At 36.9% G+C, this 22490-nt stretch overlaps 1 protein-coding gene across 1 annotated transcript in view; it reads right to left on the reverse strand.

Annotated features, from left to right (window-relative positions):
• Positions 1-22490, reverse strand: part of DNAJC1 (DnaJ heat shock protein family (Hsp40) member C1) — a 221592-nt gene that overhangs the window by 109889 nt on the left and 89213 nt on the right. The window contains exon 7 of the mRNA XM_045465800.1: positions 14799-14889. Within this exon, the coding sequence (XP_045321756.1) occupies positions 14799-14889 (91 nt within the window). The remainder of the gene's footprint in view (positions 1-14798; positions 14890-22490) is intronic.

Raw genomic sequence — 22490 nt, forward strand, 5'->3', positions numbered from 1 at the left:
GATACATAATTTCCATGGTACTCTGTCTAGTGAATGAAGCGAAACGGTTTCCCCTCAAAAGAAAAATTTTACACAGTATGATTTTTAAAAGGAAGGAGAAATGAGCCAAATACCATCTTAAAGGAGTCCTTCTGTTTAATGCTCCTATTCAACAAAACAATGAAGAGTTTGGGTCTTCATTGGAACAAAAAACAAAATATTCTGGCATAAGTAGCCTATCTTCTCATATATCTGGAAACTTACACTAAACAATTCAACTAGTGGGCCAGCTACTTAGACCAAATACTTCCTGTCACACGTTGCAAAAGTGTTTATTATGCTAAGACACATTTGCTGAATAGTAATTTGGGGTCCTTGACCATTAACCTGAGGATATTCTTTAGGTCTTGATTAACACTTGTACCTCTATGGTGTTGAAAACAGTGGAACCGAGTTTAAATTGAGCAAAGTCATAACATCTTAACTTGTTATCTTCTTTATCTAGCAGGCACAGAGAATTTCTCTTTGGAAATGCTCAGACAAGAGTGCAGCAGTTATTAATGAAACATAACTTGGAAAAGGAAAAGGAAATACGTTTTATTTATTTAATTTTAATTTTTATTGTATAGAGAGAGTGCAAGAGTGGGGGAGAGGGGCAGAAGAAGAGAGAGAGAATCTTAAGCAGGCTCTACACTCTGGTGTGGAGCCCGATGCAAGGCTCAGTCCCATGACCCTGGGATCATGACATGACCTGAAATCAAGATTCAGATGTTCAACCAACTGAGCCACCAGATGCCCCAGGAAGGAAGTTTTAGTTTTAAGCACTATACTATAACGCAGAACTGAAAAACTAGATTATGTCAGAAAAGTGATCAGAATAGGAAAGATTTGGAATCACATCATTAATATGCAAAGTGGTAGAAAAAAGAGGAAACAAGTAGTCAGAAAAACTAGTTTCTATGTCATTAGTCCTTCACCAATACATTAGTACCTCCTTTACATTACTTATCTCTAAGTCTCCACCTATAAAATGAAATATCGGCTCTACCTATCTCACAGCACAGGTGCAGAAGTTAAATCCTGGCTTGTATAGGAATGTGCTCCAAATATTAAGGAGGGATAGAACCGTCTTCTAAATTAAGCTCTTGATAAAATCCCTTCCCTTCTGTCTACTTTTTCCAGTGAAGTTCCCATTTCTTCGACCTACGGAGGTCCAAAACCTTGGGAGTCCTCAATCCCCCCTTCTCTCTTATATCCTGTATGAACTCTGGTAGGAAATCTTGTCTCGAACTTAAAATACATAAAGAGTTCCATTTCTTCACTTTTATCACCCTGATCCAAGCCATCACCATTTCTTGTCTGGATTATTAAAAGAGCTCCCAACTGGTCTCTTTGTTTCAAGCCCTTGTTTCAGTCTGTTCTTCACCTCACAGTCACTCTTCTGAGAACACGTGTCAAATCATGTCACTCCTCTGCACAACCTTCCTGGGACCTCCCATTTCACTAAGAGTAAAAGCCAGGTTCTTAGAATATAAGGCTCCAAGTGATTTATGCCTCCTTTCAACTGTTTCCTCTACTTGAAACCCACTCCCTTGTCTGCCTTGCTTACTCCCTAACCCCTTGCAGGTCTTTGCTCAAATGTCTCTTTATTATTGAGGCCTTCGTTGTCCACCTTATTTAAATCGCAGCAGGCCTCCCACATCCACGTGTACACACACACGCTCCCTATCCCTCTTCCTTGTTATATTTTGCCTCAGCATCTATCACTACTCATCTTACTGATGCTTTCTACATGGGCAAAAATTCTTATTTTGTTCACTACTGAATTCCCAGTGTCTGGGACGATGTCTGGTGCTAAATAGAGAATGAATGAATGAATGAAAAAGCTCTCACTGTGGACGGATCTGGGATTAAAACTCAGCCTCTGCAATTTACTAGCTCTTTTTCTTATGGTCCTTTACTGTTTTGTAAAATGCGAATAATGGTAATACTGAATCTGATGAGTTGTTAATGGGAAATAAATGAGATTAACACATGTAAAATGAGTAGAATGAACGTGGAAAATAAAGAACTTATAAAGAACTATGCAAAAAGATAGTATTATCATGATTTACAAATTACTATCCTAGGGTTGCCTGCATGGTTCATTCAGTTAAGTGTCCGACTCTTGATTTCAGCTCAGGTCATCATCTCGCAGATGGTGAGTTCAAGCCCTGCGTCGGGCTCTGTGCTGACAGCATGGAGCCTGCTTGGGATTCTCTGCCCCTCCCCCACTTGCTCTCTAGCTCTCTCTCAAAGAAAATAAAACTAAACTTAAAAAAAAAAATTACTATCCTAATATACAAAGAGGGGCTGTTCTGGAGAAAGAAAGAATTCCTAAAACACGTATGTGGGCCAGGAGAAACAACAAAAGGAAAAGATCAAAAGAAGCCACAAATTAATACATAATTTTCTACGAATTTTATTTCACCTTCAAATAAAAAATTGCTGGGTGAACAGGAAACTTTGAAGGGAGGAGTAGTATCATTCATTCATTCACTCACATTTCATTCAAGTCTGTAAAGTTAGCTTGTGCCAAGAATAATGTACATTAAGAACATAGTACTGTGGGAACAGTTCCAGTTAGAAAGGGATATTTTAACTACAAATTATGTGGTATCTAGCCACTATATTTTACCTTATATTGCTTAAACACCTTTATATTTTCAGGCTTTTGAGATGGTGACTTTTTAGAAAAAAGTTCCTGATACTGTAATAGACAATTAGCAATTTAAATGACAGGTGAGTCTAATAAAAGTATCAAAAAACTAAAAAGACAGCATTACCAGAGTACCATACGAGCCCAAATTAGGCAACCAGGTTTTGTTTTTCAAAATATTTTTCATGAAAGGGGAAGAAGTCATAGAACTGATTCCTCATGACGTACATCGCATTACTCAGTATCTCTCAATTCCTTTATTTTGAGCAAAGTACTGCTTGAAGAAAACACGTACAAGCTAGAATCCACCTCATCAGTACTAGTTGCCTTCTTGAACAGAATCAGTTATAAACAAATAAATGTAGTTATTATGTCTAGGGTGTTGTATCACACTTTCAAGTGTTTGATGTTTTTGTAAAGAAGCATTTAAAAAAATCACTTAAAGGGACACCCGGGTGGCTCAGTCAGTTAAGCATCCAAACCTTGATTCTGGTTCAGGTCATGATCTCACAGTTAGATCGAGCCCTGCGTCAGGCTCTGTGCTATCAGCATGGAGTCTGCTTGGCATTCTCTCTCCCTCTCTCTCTCTCTCTCTCTCTGCCCCTCCCCCTCTCACTCTCTCTCTCTTAAAATAAACTTTTTTTTTAATCGCTTAAAAAAAGTAATTCAAAACTTCCACTTCTAAAAAAATGGAGGGAAAGTACTTTTCCATACTCCTCCCCCTAAGAAAATTGAAAAACCCTAAATGTTACATATAAAACAAATATAGGAAGACTGATTTTTGAAGAGAAGACAGGCCAGCTAGGTATGGCAGCACATGATGAACACCAAGGTGGTGAGTACCCTGGGTTTCCTTGCATAGCAAGACAAGTTTAGATAATAACTGATTTACTTCAAGCAAACAAAAGACAAAATTGTGGCCAACCTCTTCTCCTTGCCAACAAAGCCTAATGGGAAGCCTAGACTTCTGTCACCGTGAGGCTATAATAAGGCACCCCAATCTCCCTACCAGGGTGATGTGGGAGAAGATTGTGTAGGAAGCCAGACTTTCTCTCCTACCCCTTCCTCCTGTAAAGTCAATGGCAGGGGTAGGGGTAGCCTGGGCTTCCATAGCTACCCAGGGGTAATGAGGCATCCCTCCCTATTGCTTTCAGGGTGGCTTCAGAGAAAGCCTAGAGGAGAGTTAGGGCTTTCACAACTGCCCAGCAGTAAAGAGACCGACACTCCACAATGTCAGCAAAGGCCAGGTGGGGAGCTGTAAGTAGGCCTGCTTACCTATGCCAGCAAGGGGATATTAGTGGAGTGTTCTTAGAGGCAGCCTACTGGTAAGTGAGGACACTCACACCTGCCCAACCCTAGGCAGATCCACAACCACCTTCTCCTGCAGCTATAAAACAGGCCATGGACTTCCACCCCTACCTGAGTGTAACAGGGCAGCATCTCTCCCCTTCCTCACCTCAGCTACAGCATTGCCACAGAACATCAGGTAAGGTAGTATACTTAAACAAGATTCTGAGAACTATAACATAATAGCCAAAATGTCCGAGTTTTAATTAAAAAAAAATCCCTCATCAAACCAAGAACCAAGAATATCTCAACTTGAATGAAAAATATAATCAACAAGATGAAGAAGACATCCAAAGGATCCAACTGGGATTTTAGAGAAGGCATACAAAAATGGTTTGACATGTAATAATGAACATCCTCAAAACAAATGAAATAAAAAGTCAACAACAAAGACCCAGAAGACATACAGAACAACCAAGTGGAAATATCAGAACTGAAAATATGCTAACTAAAATAAAAAAATGTAATGATTGAGAACTCAACAGAAAAACGGAACAGAGAAAGTAATCAGTTAAATTGAAGACAGAATAATAGAAATTGCCTAATCTGAAAAACAGAGAAAATAAACAAAAAAATAAATAAAAAGAGCAGAGCCTTGGGGACTTTTGGGAGCATAACAACACTCCATTAAACAACAGCAGAATATATGTTCTTTTCAAATGCCCATGGGATATATACGTAGCTAGACCATATCTTGGGTCATAAAACACATCTCAACAAATTTAAATGAATTGAGATCATACAGAATGGGTTTTCTTTCTTTTTTTTTTCTTCTTCTAACAATTTAACTTTTTTTTTTTTTTTTTTTTTTTTTTGAGACAGGGACAGACAGAGCATGAACAGGAGAGGGTCAGAGAGAGGGAGACACAGAATCTGAAACAGGCTCCAGGCCCTGAGCTGTCAGCACAGAGCCTGACACAGGGCTCGAACTCACGGACTGCAAAATTATGACCTGAGCCGAAGTCGGCCACTCAACTGACTGAGCCACCCAGGCGCCCCCAGGATGGGTTTTCTGACAACAATGTAACCGAACTAAAAATCAATAACAGAAAAATAACAGGAAAATTCCCAAACACTTGGAAACTAAATAACATCCCTAAAACAATCCAGGTATCAAAGAAGAAGTCTCAAGGAAAAAAAAAATACTGAACTGAATCAAATGAAAATATAATGTATCAAAATAGGTGGGACACAGACAAAACAGTGCTGAGAGTGGAATTTTAAGCACTAAAAGTTTACATTAGATAAGATGAAAAGCCTCAAGACCATAATCTAAGCTTCCATACCAAAAGCAAACAAAACCAAAACAAGATCAAGCAGATGGAAGAAAATAATAAAATTAAGAACAGAAATAAATGAAATAGAAAACAAAAGCAATAGATAAAAATCAATGAAACAAAGAACTAGTTCTTTGAAAAGATCAATAAAATTGACAAACATCTGGCAAAACTGATGAAGAAAAAAAGTTACCAATATTAACACTGAAACAGGAGAAATCACTACAGGACATGCAGACATCAAAAGGATAGTAAATTAGTTTTAAAAACAACAGTGCACACATAAATTTGACAATTTAGGTGGAACTGACCAATTGCTTGAAAAATGCAAACCACTGCAACTCCCCATAAAATAGATATATAAAATAGATATTTGAATAGCCTTGTAATTACAAAATAAATTTAACTTGTAATTTAAAAACTCCCAAAATAGGCCAATATTAAATGGTCTCACCAGGGAATTCTACCAAATGTTTACAGTATTAACATCAATTAAATACAGTCTCTTTCTGAAAATAGGAGAACGCTTCCAATTCCTTAGATGTTAGTACTACTCTGATACCAAAACATACAAAGACAGTACAAAAAGAAAACTACAGACCAAAATCTCTCACATGGATGCAAAAATCTTTAGCAAAATATTAGCAAATAGAATTTGGCAATATATGAAAAGAATTATATACCAAGATTATATGATATTTACTGCAGGGATGCAAGTCTAGCTCAATATTCAAAACTCAATCACTATAATACACCAAATTAACAAGTAAAGAAATACCACAAGATCATCTTGAGTGATACAAAAAATTAACAAAAGTCAACCTCTAGTCATGATAAAAAAAACTCTGAAAATTTGGAATAGAGGGAGACTTCCTCAACTTCACATAAAGTATCTAACAAAAAAACCCTACAGTTTACACAATTAATGTAAGACACTAAATGCTTTCCACCCAAGTTTGGAAATAAAGGAAGGATGTACTCTCACACCACTCTTGTTCAACATAGTTTTGAAAGTTCTAGCTAGCAAAATAAGAAATGAAAAGATAATAAAATGCATATAGATTGAAAAGGAAGAAATGAAATTATCCCTATTGTCACATGACATGATTGTCCATACCGAAAATTCAAGGAACCTACATAAAAACTTCTATAATTCACAAGTAAATCTAGCAAGGTTGCAAGATACATAATTAAAGATAAAAATTAACTGCATTTTGGGCATCTGGGTGGCTCAGTCAGCTGAGACTCCGACTCTTGGTTTTAGCTCAGGTCATGATCTCACATGTATGAGATCAAGCCCCGTTTCAGGCTCTGTGCTGACAGCATGGAGCCTGCTTGGGATTCTCTCTCTCCCCTCCCATGTGTGTGCTCTCTCTCTCACTCTCTCTCTCTCTCTCTCTCTCAAAAATAAATAACCTTAGAAAAAATTAAAGAAAAAATCAACTGCATTTCTTTACCTGCAGTGAACACATGGAAAGTGAAATTAAAAACCCAATACCATGTATAATCACTCAAAAAGAAAAACATTTAGATATAAATCTAACAAAGATTTGTATACTAAAATCTACAAAACACTTAAGAAAGAAATCAAAGAAGATATAAGTAGCCAGAGATTAAAGGACTCCAGATAGTTAATATCCACTTCTCTCCAAATTGATATACAAGTTTAACATAATCCCTAAAGTTTCAGCAAGATTTTTTGCGGATACACAGGTGATTATTCTAAAATTTATATATAAAGGCAAAGGAACTAGATTGGCTAAAACATTTTGAAAAAGATAGGAAAGTGGGAAGAATCACCCTAGTTGACCTAAAAAAAAAAAAAAAAAAAAAGAGGGGCGCCTGGATGGCTCAGTTGGATGAACGTCTGACTTTTGATTTTGGCTCAGGTCCTGATCACAGGGTCATGGGATCAAATCCACATCAAGCTCTGAGCTGAGCATGGAGCCTGCTTAAGACTCTCTCCCTCTCTCCCTCTCTCCCTCTGCCCCTCTCCCACTTGCACATTTGCATGCACGCACTCTCCCTCCAAAAATATTTAATTTAATTTAAATTTAAAAATAGTGCTAGAAAAACTGGCTATCCATAGGCAAAAAATAAAAAATAAAACTTTAACCTAAACCTCACACCTTACAAAAAATTAACTCAAAATGGATCATAGATTTAAATGTAAAACATCAAATTAAAAAAATTTTAGAAGAAAACATGGGATAAAATTTTTAGAATAGGGTGGTGAAGAGTTTTTAAAAATAACATAAAAAGCATAATCCACAGAAAATAGCAACAATAAATTGGACCTCATCAGAATTAAAAACCTGATCTGTGAATAACTATTAAGAAGATGAAAGACAAGCTACAGATTGGAAGAAAACATTTGTAAACCACCTATCTGAAAATGAGTCATATATAGATTATATAAAGGAGTCTCAAACTCAATGGTAAAAAAATATATCTATATATCTATATATCTATATGTATCTATATATATCCAATTAGAAAATAGGCCAAAGACATGAAGAAAGAATTTACTGTAGAAGACACGCAGATGGCAAATACGCCCATGAATGTTTCAGCATCGCTGGCCAAGGAAATGCAAATTAAGACCATGATGAGATATCTCTACAAACTTACTAGAATAGCTAAAATTTTAAAAAGTGAGAATACCAAATGCTGGTAAAAGTACAGAGATATTAGATCTCTCATATATTACTGGTAGCAATGTAAAAAGGTACACAAGCACTCTGGAAAATAATTTGGCAGTTTCTTTGAACTCTAAACATAAACCTATCACCCAGCAATCACACTTCTGGTCATTTATCCCGGATAAAAACTTGGTTCAACCAAAAATGTACACCTGACTATTCACAGTAGCCTTATTTGTAACAGTCAAAAACCAGAAGCAACCAAAACGTCCTATACTGGTGAAAAGTTCAACAAATTGTGGTACAGCCATACCCGGAATAAACAGGGACGAACTACTGATACATGGAACAACTTCAATGGATCTCAAGAGTACTATGCTGAGTGAAAAAGCCAATCTCAAAAAGTCAAATATTGTATGATTCTCCAAATCACATTCTCTAAATCATATAGTCAAAATGACAAACAGAGATAAAACATAGATTAGTAGTTGCCAGATATTAGGGATAATGGGGGAACCAGAGGAGATGGGTGTGATCATAAAGGGGTAGTGGCTGATTGGGATGGTGGTTACATAAATACACGTATGTGATAAAATGATAGAGAACTACACACACACTTCATATCAAGGTCAAGTTCCCGGTTTTTAGGAGGGTACATGGGACCTTCTCTACACTACTTTTGCAACTTCCTATAAATCTATAATGATTTCAAAGTAAAAAGTTACATAAAAAAGCAATAATTCGACAAGTGAAAACTAGATATCCACATACAAAATAATGAAGTTGGACCCTTACCCACTATGAAGTGAAGTCCGAATGGATCAAAGACCTAAATGTAAGACCTTAAACTATAAAACTCTGAAGGAAATACAGGGCAAAAGCTTTAAGACACTGGATTTGGCAAATGATTGCTTTAATATGACAACAAAGGCACAGACAACTAAAGAAAAAATAGACAAATTAGACTTCATGAAAAAATTGTGTGCATCAAAAGACAATGTCAACTGAGTAAAAAGGTAACCCACAAAATGGGAGAATATATTTACAAATCATATATCTCATAAGGGATAATAGCCAGAATATATAGAGAACTCCTAAAACTTAACAAAATCAATCCAATTCAAACTTGGTATTGAATAGATATTTCTTTTTTTTTTTTTTAATGGTTTATTTTTTTATTTTTGAGAGAGACAGAGACAGAATGCGAGTGGGTTAGGGGCAGAGAGAGAGGGAGACACAGAATCCGAAGCAGGCTCCAGGCTCTGAGCTGTCAGCACAGAGCCCGACGCGGGGCTCGAACTCACGAACTGTGAGATCACGACCTGAGCCAAAGTCGGCCGCTCAACCGACTGAGCCACCCAGGCACCCCACTGAATAGATATTTCTTTAAAGAAACACCCATCAAGATGGCTACAATAAAAAAACAAAACAAAACAAAACAAAATCGGTGTTGGCAAAGATGTGGCAAAAATGGAACCCCTGTGCACTGTCAGTGGGAATAGAAAATGGTATAGCTGCTATGGAAAACAGTATGTTGGTTCCTCAAAAAATTAAAAACAGAATTATCATATGATCCAGCAATTCTACCTCTGTGTATATCCCCAAAAAACTGAAACCAGGGACTCAGAGTTATTTGTATACCCACGTTCATAGAAGAATTAGTCACAATAGCTAAGAAGTGAAATCAACCCAAGTAACCATTGACAGAAATTTGAAAGGATAAGCAAAATGTGGCATACACATAGAATGGTATATTATTTATCCAGCCTTAAAAAGGAAGGAAGTTCTGACAAATGCCACAACATGGATAAACCTTGAGGACTTCATGCTAAGTGAAATAAGCCAGTCCCAACAGAAAATACTATGTGATCAGCCTTACAGGAGATACTCAGTCAAAATCACAGAGACAGAAAGTGGAATGGTGGTTGTCAGGGGCTGTGGGGAGGTGAGAATAGGGAGTTACCGTCTAAAGGGTACAGACTTTCAGTTTTACAAGAGGAAAAGAGCTATGGGAGATGAATGGGGTGACGGCTACACAACGTTATGCACATACTTCATACCACTGAACTATATACTTAAAAATGCTTAAGATGGTAGATTTTGTTAGGTGTGTTTTACCATAATAAAAAATACTAGGGAAAAAAAAGAAACAATACAGTGGTTTTATTGTAGCAATCATGAAGAAAGGGAAAAAAAAATCCGAATATTAAGTGGCTAGGTACTTGTGGCTTGGGATAAAGTTTCCAGCGTCAGCACCATACATGGGACCATATTTCATTATACACGGAAATAAAGAGGATATACTCTGTTAATAAGCTGTGTTAATAAATAAGCTGTGTTGATCACTCAAAAAGCAGTTTTACTGATAACAAAGATCTTCTTGTCAAAAATGTTACTGAAAAGTTTTAATAAATTCTTTTAACAAGTGTGAAGTAGAAAAGAACAATACGGTATTTCATTAACCCATTTGACAAGTATTTCCTGAGTTACCTATCATATATCTGGCATTGTTCTAGGCTCTGGGGTTACAGCTGTAAACAAGACAAAAATACCTTCCTGCATGAAGCTTATACATGGACACATTATTTTATAAAAAGCATAATATTAAGAAGTATATTTTTAGTTCCAAATTAAGTAAATTAATTGTTAAAATTTTAGTTCAAATTTAACTAATCTAAAGCCATAAATGTTTACATATTCAGTTGGATAAAAAGGTTTCAAAATCATTTCAGTGGGAAGACTAAGATTGTGTTAAGACGGCATTATACTAAAGCCTACACCACATAGAATTTGAAATATTGAAGGAATTGTAAATTTACATTTGAGCTGTATGATTTAAAAAATCCACATTGCGTTGTTACTTGAGCAAAGTACCTAAGAAATAATACTGTTCTTTAGATATTCTCTGCCTACATATAAACTCTTGGGACCGGGGCTCCTATTAGGTTTTACTATATAACACAATTCCTAAGTTAAGGTACAGAGTTTCTGTTTGGTCGTGTTTCCAAACGTACTGGAGCTACTGACTGGAATATGCTTTTTCTGAGGTTATCTCCGACAGTGTTCTCCCACCCACGAGCACACTGTATTACCACAGGGTAAATGTGCTAACCTAAATTGGAGTTACCTCTACCCTATCTCCTTTGTCCTCCTCACAACCAACCCCTTAAATCAGCACTAGCATCTCATTTCTTCACGAACCTGAGTTTTCTAAAAGCCAGTCTTCCTTTATCCTAGGGAAGGTGAATGGTTTCTCACCCTGTCCCCCTAAAAAGTCCTCCACCTTCTCGCTGTACTTAGGTCCATTACTGGGGTGTGCAATGGGGACCACAAAACTAGGAGAAAATATAATTCATGTCTGGAACTATCATATCTGCAGCCAAAAAAGTACTTGACTGTAAGGCTTTGATTACTTGATTTTGTTTCTGTTTGACATCATATAAGGTACGGAGAAAAAGATAAGGGAAATATTGTTTTACGTCTATTCTTCCTCCCCCAATTTTGTCTATTCAAATTTTCACCTTTAGAGCCAATTTATTTATAAAATAACTCATTTTTCCCATTCATGATACGAGCTGTTTCATTATCGTACTTAGAATTTGCATCTATTGACTTAGAAGAAAACTCATATAATTAGAGAATGTATAAAAATATCATTAACAATGAAAAAGTCATATTTATAAATATTCAACGTATTGAAATATAAAACATAAAAATTGATTAAGCTTGTAATAAATAAATAAATAAATAAATAAATAAATAAATAAGGGCCTCTAGTTTTCCAAACAGATATCACATCTTCTGCATAGACTCCCAGAACAATGATGTTTATTTTTAAGAAATCGTCCTTTCCGTATTGCCCGTTCTAACACACTGTTTTAATGAGACCACCACACCTTACGGTCTGGCCCTCCGAGGGTACTGCACAATCTCAGCAGTAGAGCAGATTTCTTGAGGGCAGATTAGCAATTAGGTCATGAAAAACAGGCAGCATAAAATAGCTACTGCTAATCTACATGAGAAGCATTTACTCAATTAAGCAGATGGAAATGTTATTATGAACTCAGTACTCCAATGATGGTCTTTAAAATTAAGAAGGATAGGGGCAAATGAAATGCACACTGGGGGATTTGGGGCCTTTATATATTAATTCTAAAGTATACAATGCAGAACACTGTAATGAAGTTAACAAAATTAATTAAAAGATTCTTTGCATGTAACCATTAGAGACTACATTAAAAAATACATGACAGTTTCTGACATTATTAATAATGTGACTGTACTTTAACATTCTTAATGTTGATACCATGACCTTTCCCTAATATACCACTGATACCAAAAACATGAGCATGAGAAGTCTTATTACTCATGGCTGGTATGAATACGGTTTTTAATATGCTTTCTGGTAGTGCTGTTTCCATTTTGAGTTTCAATAACTGATAAGCTCATGATGAATTTTCAAATATTTAAAAGATTACTACGTATTTTTACTAGCAAACAGAGTTTTCATATATTTATGTATTCGAACATGTGTTTCTTTACATCATCTTTTTATTAGACAATAACAAAAAAACCCTGAATTATTAATCTGCTTAAAAACCTCCATCAAACTCTTAGAACAAAAATCTTCAAGTGACTTGGGGAAAATGGTCACAAACAAGGAATTTTTACATTGTGATAAAATATCTTACATTGTGATACATATTTTATGTCTAACTCCTATTTTCCAAGTTTCAGTGTATAAACTTAACAAATTACTATTACAGAGTTCTAATATATATGCCAAAATTATAACAATTAAGTGATTTGTTACAAAAGCTACATAAAAATAAGCTGTGCCTATGAAAGCTATAAAATGTATATTCACATTAACTCTAAATATTACATTTAGACTTTTATTGATTTACTCAACGTAATTAAAACTTCTCAACAATTACTATAACAAACTTGTTTCAATATTTTTAATATAACAATAATAGTCATTTGCCCACTCATTCTCCCCAACGCTTATCTTTATATGTAATCTTCTATCATCCTAAACTCTTTCTTAACAGAAATCTACTTTTTGATATCCTTGGCTTGAAAATTACATAGTATGTAGAGTTGTTGAGTTTATTTAAGTTTATTTAAGTTTAAGTTTATTTACTTTGAGAGAGACAGAGACAGCATGCGCAGGGAAGGGGCAGAGAGAGAGAGAAAGAGAGAGAGAGAGAGAGAGAGAGAGACAGAACCACAAGCAGGCTCTGCACTGACTGAAGCGGGGCTCGAACTCAGGAAACCGTGAGATCAGGACCTGAGCCGAAACTGAGAGTCAGACTGACTCTTAATGGACTGAGCCACCCAAGTACCCTGAAACTTTATAAGTTAAATTATGTGCTCCTTAAAACAGAGTTCTATACAGGATAGGTGCTCATTAATATTCATGGCATGACATTAATTCATATATTCATCCAATATATCCATATACTATGCGCCAGGACACTGTAGTTAATTCTGCAGACATAAAGATAAAAAAGAAACAGCCCCTGTTCTAAAGCTGCCCAGACACCTGAAGGATTGTGGTAGGGAGAAAAACGGACCCTTGAAGATGTTCACATTCTATTCCCGGAGTCTGGCAATATTTTACCTTAGATGGTAAAAGTGATTTTGCAGATATGATTAAGATTGAGCACCCTGAAAAGGGAGACTATCCTGAATTACCCAAATTTGCCCAGTCTAATCACATGGGCCCTTAAAAGCGGAAACTTTCCCCAGTTACAGTCAAAGAAAGACGTGACTCCAGAAGCAAAGTCGGACATTGCACTGCTGCCTTTGGCTTAGTCGGTTAAGCCTCCAATTCTTGATTTTGGCTCAGGTCAAGATTTCATGGTTCGTGAGTTGGAGTCCCACGGCTGGACTCCATGCAGACAGTGTGGAACCTGCTTGGGATTCTCTCTCTCTAATGTGCGTGCATTCTCTCTCTCTCTCTCTCAAAATAAATAAGCTAAATTTTTAAATGTTTATTTATTTTTGAAAGAGAGAGAGAGAGAGAGAGAGAGAGAGCAAGCAGGGAAGGGGCAAAGAGACAGTGAGACAGAGAATCTGAAGCAGGCCCCAGGCTCTGAGCTGTCAGCACAGAGCCCAATCGGGGGCTCGAACCCACAAACTGCGAGATCATGACCTGAGCCAAAGTTGCATGCTTCGCTGGCTGGGCCACCCAGGTACCCCAATAAATAAACTTAAAAAAAATAAAGCAAAGTAAAGGGAGGAGGGGATATATGTGGGAAAGATGTAGATCTGTCAAAATGAGACAAAAAGACCAGGGCTGGAGAAATGCCTTAATTGTATGTTTAACTTTTCCTAAAATCAGCAAGTACTGCCTTTAGTGTTCAATAGAAGACTTCAACACACTGATAATTTAGTCCAGGGTTTTCATGTTATATAATAATACATCAACTAATGATGAAGCAAAGACTTTCAAGACAAAAGTCATTGCTATTTTCAGGTTTCTGAGTTGATACTGTTTTACAGCAAGTTGAATGACCAACTGGACAGAAATGGCACTAAATATCAATGACAATTACAACACTGGGGTATGTTAGGACTTCCTTGATTTGGGATGCTTCCTAGATTTGACAAACTATATGACTTCATGTGGATTTTATCCCCCCTCTGATACTGAACTATGGGTGGTTCAGCAATAACTAATATAGTACTTTCCACATCTAATACATTAAGGAAGTAACTGCTCTTAGAGAATGGTAATGCAAGCACAGAAAATTTAATGACTTTTGACTTTAAAGGAAAATCCAAATTTAAATAATCAGTCTTATGTGATATTGTTAACACAGTAAGAAGACAATGTTTAAAACTCACTTTGAAGTGTTTCAAGTTCAGCCCGACTCAATGCATCTTCCTTTTTCTTCAATCTTGTTTCTTTATATTTAGCATAAAACTCCCCAGCATCCTTAAAAAAGAAGTTACAAAGAAATTAACATAAAGATCAGTTTGCTTTGATACTACGTCACGCACAACTTCATTTTAAAGCCGTGTATTGTCTTCCTTTCAGTTTATGGTTTTAAATTGTATGACGAACAGAAGAAACAATAAATGTTTCTCCCCGATTTTTCTCTCTCAGAGAGCTTATTTATTAAGGCCAGAACCTGCGTGAGTATAAATCTAAGGAGAGTTTTTTCTCTCCGACATGGAAGGGAGGACTCCTCTTCCTGTTTTCTACCACTGTTTGTGTTCTCAACGTTGGGCTACTCCATGGACAAAGAGAAGACACACTCGCTGAATTAAGCTAAACGGATAAATTATGTTACTGTGACTAACAAAGCACTATTTTCATATTCATCCCTTCACCTCAAAAGATTTTCAAAATTCTCATATGCAAATCTGATTAAGAAACCTATCTGACCCTGTCAATACAAGTGAAGATGTCATTCCTCCTTCCACCACACTTAGAGATCAGTGCCTGTCATGGAGGCTTGAGGACTGAGGACACATACTTAGGTGTCCAAATACAGTGGCTAAAGTGTCAAGGAGTGGCACACAGGCAAGACTCTAGCAGAGTACTGAAAAAAGATCAGGCCTACAATAATCACAAACGTGGAGATCAACAAATTGATGCTCTAAGCATATGAAGATCCTGACAATGAGAAAAACAGAACAGGTAATTTTCCACTACCTCTTGGCTTCAACTTCATTCATCACACAGCAATACTACTTGTAACTGCCAGGCGACATTGTGCTTTTAAGTCTTTGCATACCCTTTGCCCACTAACTAGAATATTTTGCTCCCCTGCCATTATTTTGATGAACTCCTATTCATCCCTGAAAACTATTCAAGCATCACCTCCTTTTGCAAGGTTTTCTGACCTTCCCTGGCAGAGGAATTCTCTCCTGTATACTGCTTCTGTGTTTAAGCACACTTCTAGGATTGCTTGTATCATGCTATATTCTCTCCTAGAAAATGGGAAATCTGAGACAGGGGTACTTGTGTGCCCAGAGCACAGAATCTGGTATAAAACAGGTACACAATAAATATTCATTGAACTGAACTAGGTCAAAATATATGAGAAATCTTGTAAAGGAAGAAATGAAAGGGCTTGTGTGTGGAATAGGAAAAAGAGAGCTATCAAGGATAAGTCTAGGGTAACATTCCCAGATTTTAAGATACCTAGGGCAGATAAATCATAGACTCATCTGAGAGGGTTAATTTTTGAAGGAAATACAGGAACAAAAGCTCTATCTTGATTCAAATGGAAATGCATGAACACTTAAACCCTAGAATGGAATTTTCTCTTTTCATCTGTGACTGTCCAAGAAGAGTTAAAGCTTTTCTTAGAGTCTGTATCTCTTGGGCTTATATCAGAACTCTTCCATCTGACGATGAATTAGGTGAATAATAGGCATTCCTAAAATCACTGGATCGGTATAATAAAGATGTATCTCTTATTCTCCCATTCTCATTTTCATGTTCCTACCTCATTTCTACCAGAAGGACTCCACAAGCCCTGGGTCAGCGAAATAATGGTATAACTTGAAGGGTATAGAAAGTCATGAATCCAACATACTCATCCTCCCCGTCCATACATACTTTAAAATGCAACAGGATTTGGGGTTAAGGATTTACAGCCCCTTAACATTCCCTGCACCCCTAAAGAAACCTCAGCCCTGGAATACTCTTATTTTCTTTAAGCCACATCAGTCATTCGTTCCATGACGTGAATGAATGAATGAATGAGCTTATTACCTTCTTTCCGGGCAGTAGTTTTTATTTTTTATTTATTAAAAAAAATTTTTTTAAATGTTTATTTACTTTTGAGAGAGAGAGAGTGAGAATGCAAGCTGGGGAGAGGCAGAGAGAGAGGGAGACACAGAATCCGAAGCAGGCTCCAGGCTCTGAGCTGTCAGCACAGAGCCCGACGCAGGGCTAGAACCCACAAACCTTGAGATCATGACCTGAGCTGAAGTCGGACACTTAACCGACTGAGCCACTCAGGCGCCCCCAGGCAGTAGTTTTTAATAGTAGGGAAAAGCTCAGGATAGCACTGGACCCTTGAAGGGAGCAGGAAAGGTGGCACCATACAAGAAAAAGGGGCACAGATAAGTTATCTATGAGATGTGAAAGAAGGTAGGTTGAAATCAAACATCATAGTATAGTATAGTGAGAGAAAATGCAGTGATTACTAGGACAGATTCTGGAGCCAGACATGACTTGAATTAAGGTCTCAGCTCTGCCTTCTTTCAGCCTAAATAGGATTCAGCGAATTACTTCACTCAGCGTTGTGTGAATTATCTCATTCATAAATGGGGACGATCACAGAGCTACTGCGAAGACTGAGGTGCTGATACATGTATCAAACACTCAGAATAACATCTTGCACACAGGCCCTCTATATGTTACCTATTTTTATTATTACTTCTTATATTACCAAAGCCTTATTCTCTACCACAAAAAGTGAGTTTTTCTGCTTCAGACCTCACCAAAACTCCCACAGAATCCTATAACTTCTTGCTTATGACGCTTTCTTCACCTGCACCCTCTCAAAACAAAAATCTTTTACTTGGTAATAGCAGCCTCTTCCTAGTGGTTCTACCAAACTGGAATATTTCTGTTTGTGTTTCTGCTTCCTGCTACAGTACAGAATTCCACTAAAAATTCCTCTTTGAAATTACCCATTTGACCCCAAAATCACACTTATCTGAGGATCATTATGCACTCACTCACGTTACCCTACTTCGCCCAATTCCAAGAGTTTTAACACATTCCCTAATTGCACTCACGGTTTGTTCTAGGCCAAGAATCCGTTCCTTCTTTTGCTCCATTTCTAAGCATTTATTTAAATGTTCCTCATCTTTTTTCTTGTCATATCTTACTTGTACTTTCAAACCATAATAACAATATGCCTACTCCAGAAAGGCTCACTTCTGTAAGAAACCTATGATCTCAAAGAACTCTACTGCATTCAACACCCTACACCACTCCAACCCTCCTTGTGTGCAGTTTGGTGTACCACACTTTAAGGTACACTGACAAACTGGAACACTTTAAAAGGAAAGTGATCAAATGGTAGGGAAGCTTGAAATTATTTCTTAAAAGGGGGTGGAGATCAGATTAGAGATAACATGATAACTATCAAAGAATATCTTAAGGGTCATTATAGGAGAGAATGATGTATTCTAGAGATGGAAGTTTTGATTTTGGATAAATATAAAGAAGAGCTTTCTAATAATTAAAATTACCTTAAAATGAAAGAGATTGATCTCAAAGGTAATATTCAAGAAGAGACCTATGGCTATTATTTAAGGTATATTCTAAGTGAGAATCACAGAGTCAAAGGGGTTGAATGAGAGTAGTTGTTTTGGAATCAAAAACAAATTTTTTTTTTTAGTTTCAAGTTATTATTTGACTTCCAGTTAGTTAACATATTGTGTAATATTTCTTTCAGGAGTAGAATTTACTGATTTATGACTTACATATAACAGCCAATGCTCATCACAAGTGCCCTCCTTCATACCCACCAGCATTTCTTTTTAAATTTTTTTAACGTTTATTTATTTTTGAGACAGAGACAGAGCATGAATGGGGGAGGGTCAGAGAGAGGAAGACACAGAATCTGAAGCAGGCTCCAGGCTCTGAGCTGTCAGCACAGAGCCCGACGCGGGGCTTGACCTCACGGACCGCGAGATCATGACCTGAGCCGAAGTCGGCCGCTTAACCGACTGAGCCACCCAGGCGCCCCATACCCACCAGCATTTTAACCCGTCCCCCTGCCCACTTCCCTTCCAGCAGCCCTCAGTTTGTTCTCCATAGTTAAGAGTCTGTTTTATGGTGTCCTCTCTATTTTTCCTCCTATGTTCATCTGTTTCATTTCTTAAATTCCACAGATGCATGAAATCATATGGTATTTGTCTTTCTATTTCTGAATTACTTTGCTTATGATAACAGTCTCTAGCTCCATCAACACCATTGCAAAAGGCAAGATTTTGTTCTTTTTTTGTGGCTGACTAACATTCAATTGCACATATATGCCACCTCTTCTTTCACTTGATCTTGGCCAAAAGGCCAAGAAGCGATATATACATAGTACCTCTTCTTTAATCCATTCATCAGTCAATGGACACTTGGGCTCTTTCCAAAATTTGTCTAGTGTTGATACTGTTGCTATAAATAATGGGGTGCATGTTTCCCTTTTAATTGCCATTTTTGTATCAATTGAGTTAATACCTAGTAGTGCAAATGTTCAGTTGTGGGATAGTATTCTCTTTTTAACTTTTTAAGGAACCTCCATATTGTTTTCCAGAGAAGCTGCACCAGTTTGCATTTGTACCAACAGGGTAAGATGGTTCCCTATTTTCTTCGTCCTCCTTAACATCTGATATTTCTTGTGTTGTTAAATTTAGCCATTCTGACAAGTGTGAGGTGAATTTCATTGTAGTTTTGATTTGCATTTCCATGATGATGAGTGATTTTGAGCATCATTTCATATACTGTTAGCCATTTGTATGCTTTCTTTGGAAAAATGTCAGTTCATGTCTTCTTCCTATTTCTTAACTGGATTATTTTGAGTGTTGAGTTTTATAAGTTCTTTATATATTTTGGATACTAACCCTTTGTCAGATATGTTATTTGCAAATATCTTCTCACACTCTAAATGTTGCCTTTTAATTTTATTATTTCATTTTATTCACTGTGAAGAAGCTTTTCATCTGGGTGAAGTCCCAATAGTTGCCTGCCTGCCTTCCTTCCTTCCTCCCTGCCCCTTTCTCTGTTTCTTTTTCTTTCTTCCTTCCCTCCTTCCTTCCCTCCCTCCCTCCTTTCCTTCCTTCCTTCTTTTCTTTTCTCTTTTCTCCTTTCCTCTTTTCTTTTCTTTTCTTTTTCTTTTTCTTTTCTTTCCCTTGACCCAGGAGACATATCTAGTATGGCTGATGTCAAAGAGATTGTTACCTGTGTTCTCTTGTAGGATATTGATGGTTTCCTTTATCACATTTAGGTTTTTCATCCCTTTTGCATTTACTTTTGTGTATGGTTTAAAAAGTGGTCCGGTCCCATTAAAAGCGGCCCAGTTTCATTCTTTTGCATGTTGCTTTCCAGTTTTCCCAACACCATTTTTTAAAGAGACTGTTTTTATTCCCTTTGGACATTCTTTTCTGCTTTGTCAAAGATTATTTGACCATGTAGTTTTAGGTCCATTTCTGGGTTTTCTATTCTGTTCTGTTTATCTCTGTGTCTTTATTTGTGCCAGAAACAAAAAAAAATTTTTTTTTTAATAAAAAAAAATGAGTAGTTGTTTTGAAACATTGCCCCCTCCCATTCTTCCTGAGTGGCTAATTCACATCAATATAATTGTCAAGTAGAGAAAATAAACATAAAGTCTCATTTTGAGTCCAAACAAAATAAGCTCAGTTTACCTATACACAAAAAAATTGAATTTCTAAGTAAACTTCTTATCCATCTTTGTGGACATTGCCCGAAACATAACAGAAGCTTAATAGATACTCAATGAATGAATGAAGGCTTACTTTAATCAATCAGGGCTCTGGACTGCCTAGGTTTAGCTCTGTTAAGACTTTATTAAAACTACGTGATTCACAGGGTTCCAAACAAGAGTTCCTATCGGCAATGAGCTTATAGCATAATCATCAATGAGCTGAACATGAGCAAAAGTTTTTAGTTTAGAAGCCACTCTCCCGGTACTTAACAACATTTTTTGAAGGGCTCAAAGCTTATCTACATATATATCAAGCAAGGACCTGATCTTACATTGCAGAAGTACAGCCAACTTAAAGAATTTACATGTTATGAGTTTTCTTTGTATGTAATTGTAGAGCATGGTCCTTGCACAATAAGACCTTAGTTATATTAACTTATGCTTATTTATTGAACCACTATTATATGTGCTGTACCTTGTTGGGATACATGGAGATTACAGGAAAAGACAAGCACTTGTCTTTAAGGCAGATGTTAAAATAACTGAATGACCCCAAATTTGTAAAATAACCTATGAGAATAGGGATTTTTGCCTTAAAAAAATTTTTTTTTTAATTTCTAGGGCCTAGAAGAGTAGCTGGTATATAGTAAGCACTCAATAAATACTTGTTGAATGAATTGCTTGAAAACAGAATGAAGCTCACCCAACATTCTATCTGTTTCCCTACATTTCCTTATCCTCTTGAGATTAGGTGGGGTCATGGGACTAGTTCTGGATGGGCTGTGGATGGAAATATCATGTGTCACCTTCAAACGAAGGCACCAAAAAGCCTGTGCAATACTCTTGCCATAGTGAGGAAGGAGGACACATGTTTCAGATCATACAGCTGGAAGATGGTAAAGACGTCCTTGTTCTGAGTCCCTGAATGACTAGTTAGAGCAGAATGCCCTCTTTCCTACCAAGAAGTGACAGACAAATGGTATAAGCTAGAAATATGTTAAGCCACTGGAATTTCAGGATGATCTGTACCTTGCCATAGTATATCAATCTATCCTTATTATAATATAAATAATAAGTGCTATGAAGTTAGAAGTTAGCACAGAGAATATACAATGGGAAGTTTTCAACTGGCCTAATCAGGAAGGACTTCCTAATGATAATGACCATTCATATAAGCCTTGGAGATACTATCTCCAAGATTAGTGAGTTATGAGATGGAGAATATCCATACCAAAAGCTTTTAACATTACTGACATATTGCATTTAAGTGATAAAATAACATGCTGAGCTGGTACTATTTGCCATGTTTTGGTTTTCTTTTACTTGTCCATCCCAGCTCTGTGCTGATGGCATAGAGACTACTTGGGATTCTCTCTCTGCCCCTCCCCTAATCTCTCTCTCCAAATAAATAAATATTTCCTCTTAAAAAAAATAAACTTCAAAATATTAAATGACTGAAGGAAACGTAGGAAAGAAGGGAGTTGATCTAGAGTGGTACAAGCAGCAAAATGCTACCCATCACCTGTCCTAATGGGAATAAGGAACATGGAAGAGCTCTGAGGACAGGTAGCTACAAAAGAGATGAAGGATGTGCCATTTCTTTGACGGTCTGACAGCACAAATCTCTTGTTTGAAGCTTACATATAAGCTTCAACATAGGGAAATAGCGTAAGCACATTTCTGAAAATCTGCCCACAAAGTATTTATGTCAAGATTTGTTCTCCCATTGGCTTATACTATAATCTCAGAGTTACACATAATGTGTAATAAAATTACAATGAAGAGCATAGGAAAAATATAAATTGTAGGCTTTGAAAAGATTTTTTTCATTTTTTTTAAAATTTATTTTGAGAGAGAGAAAGAGAGACAGCAAACCTAAGGGGGGCGGCGGGGGGGGGGGGGAAGAGCAGAGAGAGGAGGAGAGAGAATCCCAAGCAGGCTCCGTGCTTTAAGCACAGAGCCCGACGCAGACTCTGATCTCACAAACCGTGAGATCATGACCTGAGCCGAAATCAAGAGTCAAGGCCTAACTGAGCCACCAAGGCGCCCCCTATAGTGTAGACTTTAAATAAGAGTCCAAAGTTTTGTACAAACACTGAATTCACAAATATTAATAAAATAAAAATAA

Source organism: Leopardus geoffroyi, chromosome B4 (genome assembly GCF_018350155.1).
Source record: "Leopardus geoffroyi isolate Oge1 chromosome B4, O.geoffroyi_Oge1_pat1.0, whole genome shotgun sequence".
In the NCBI taxonomy this organism is placed as follows: Eukaryota; Metazoa; Chordata; class Mammalia; order Carnivora; family Felidae; genus Leopardus; species Leopardus geoffroyi.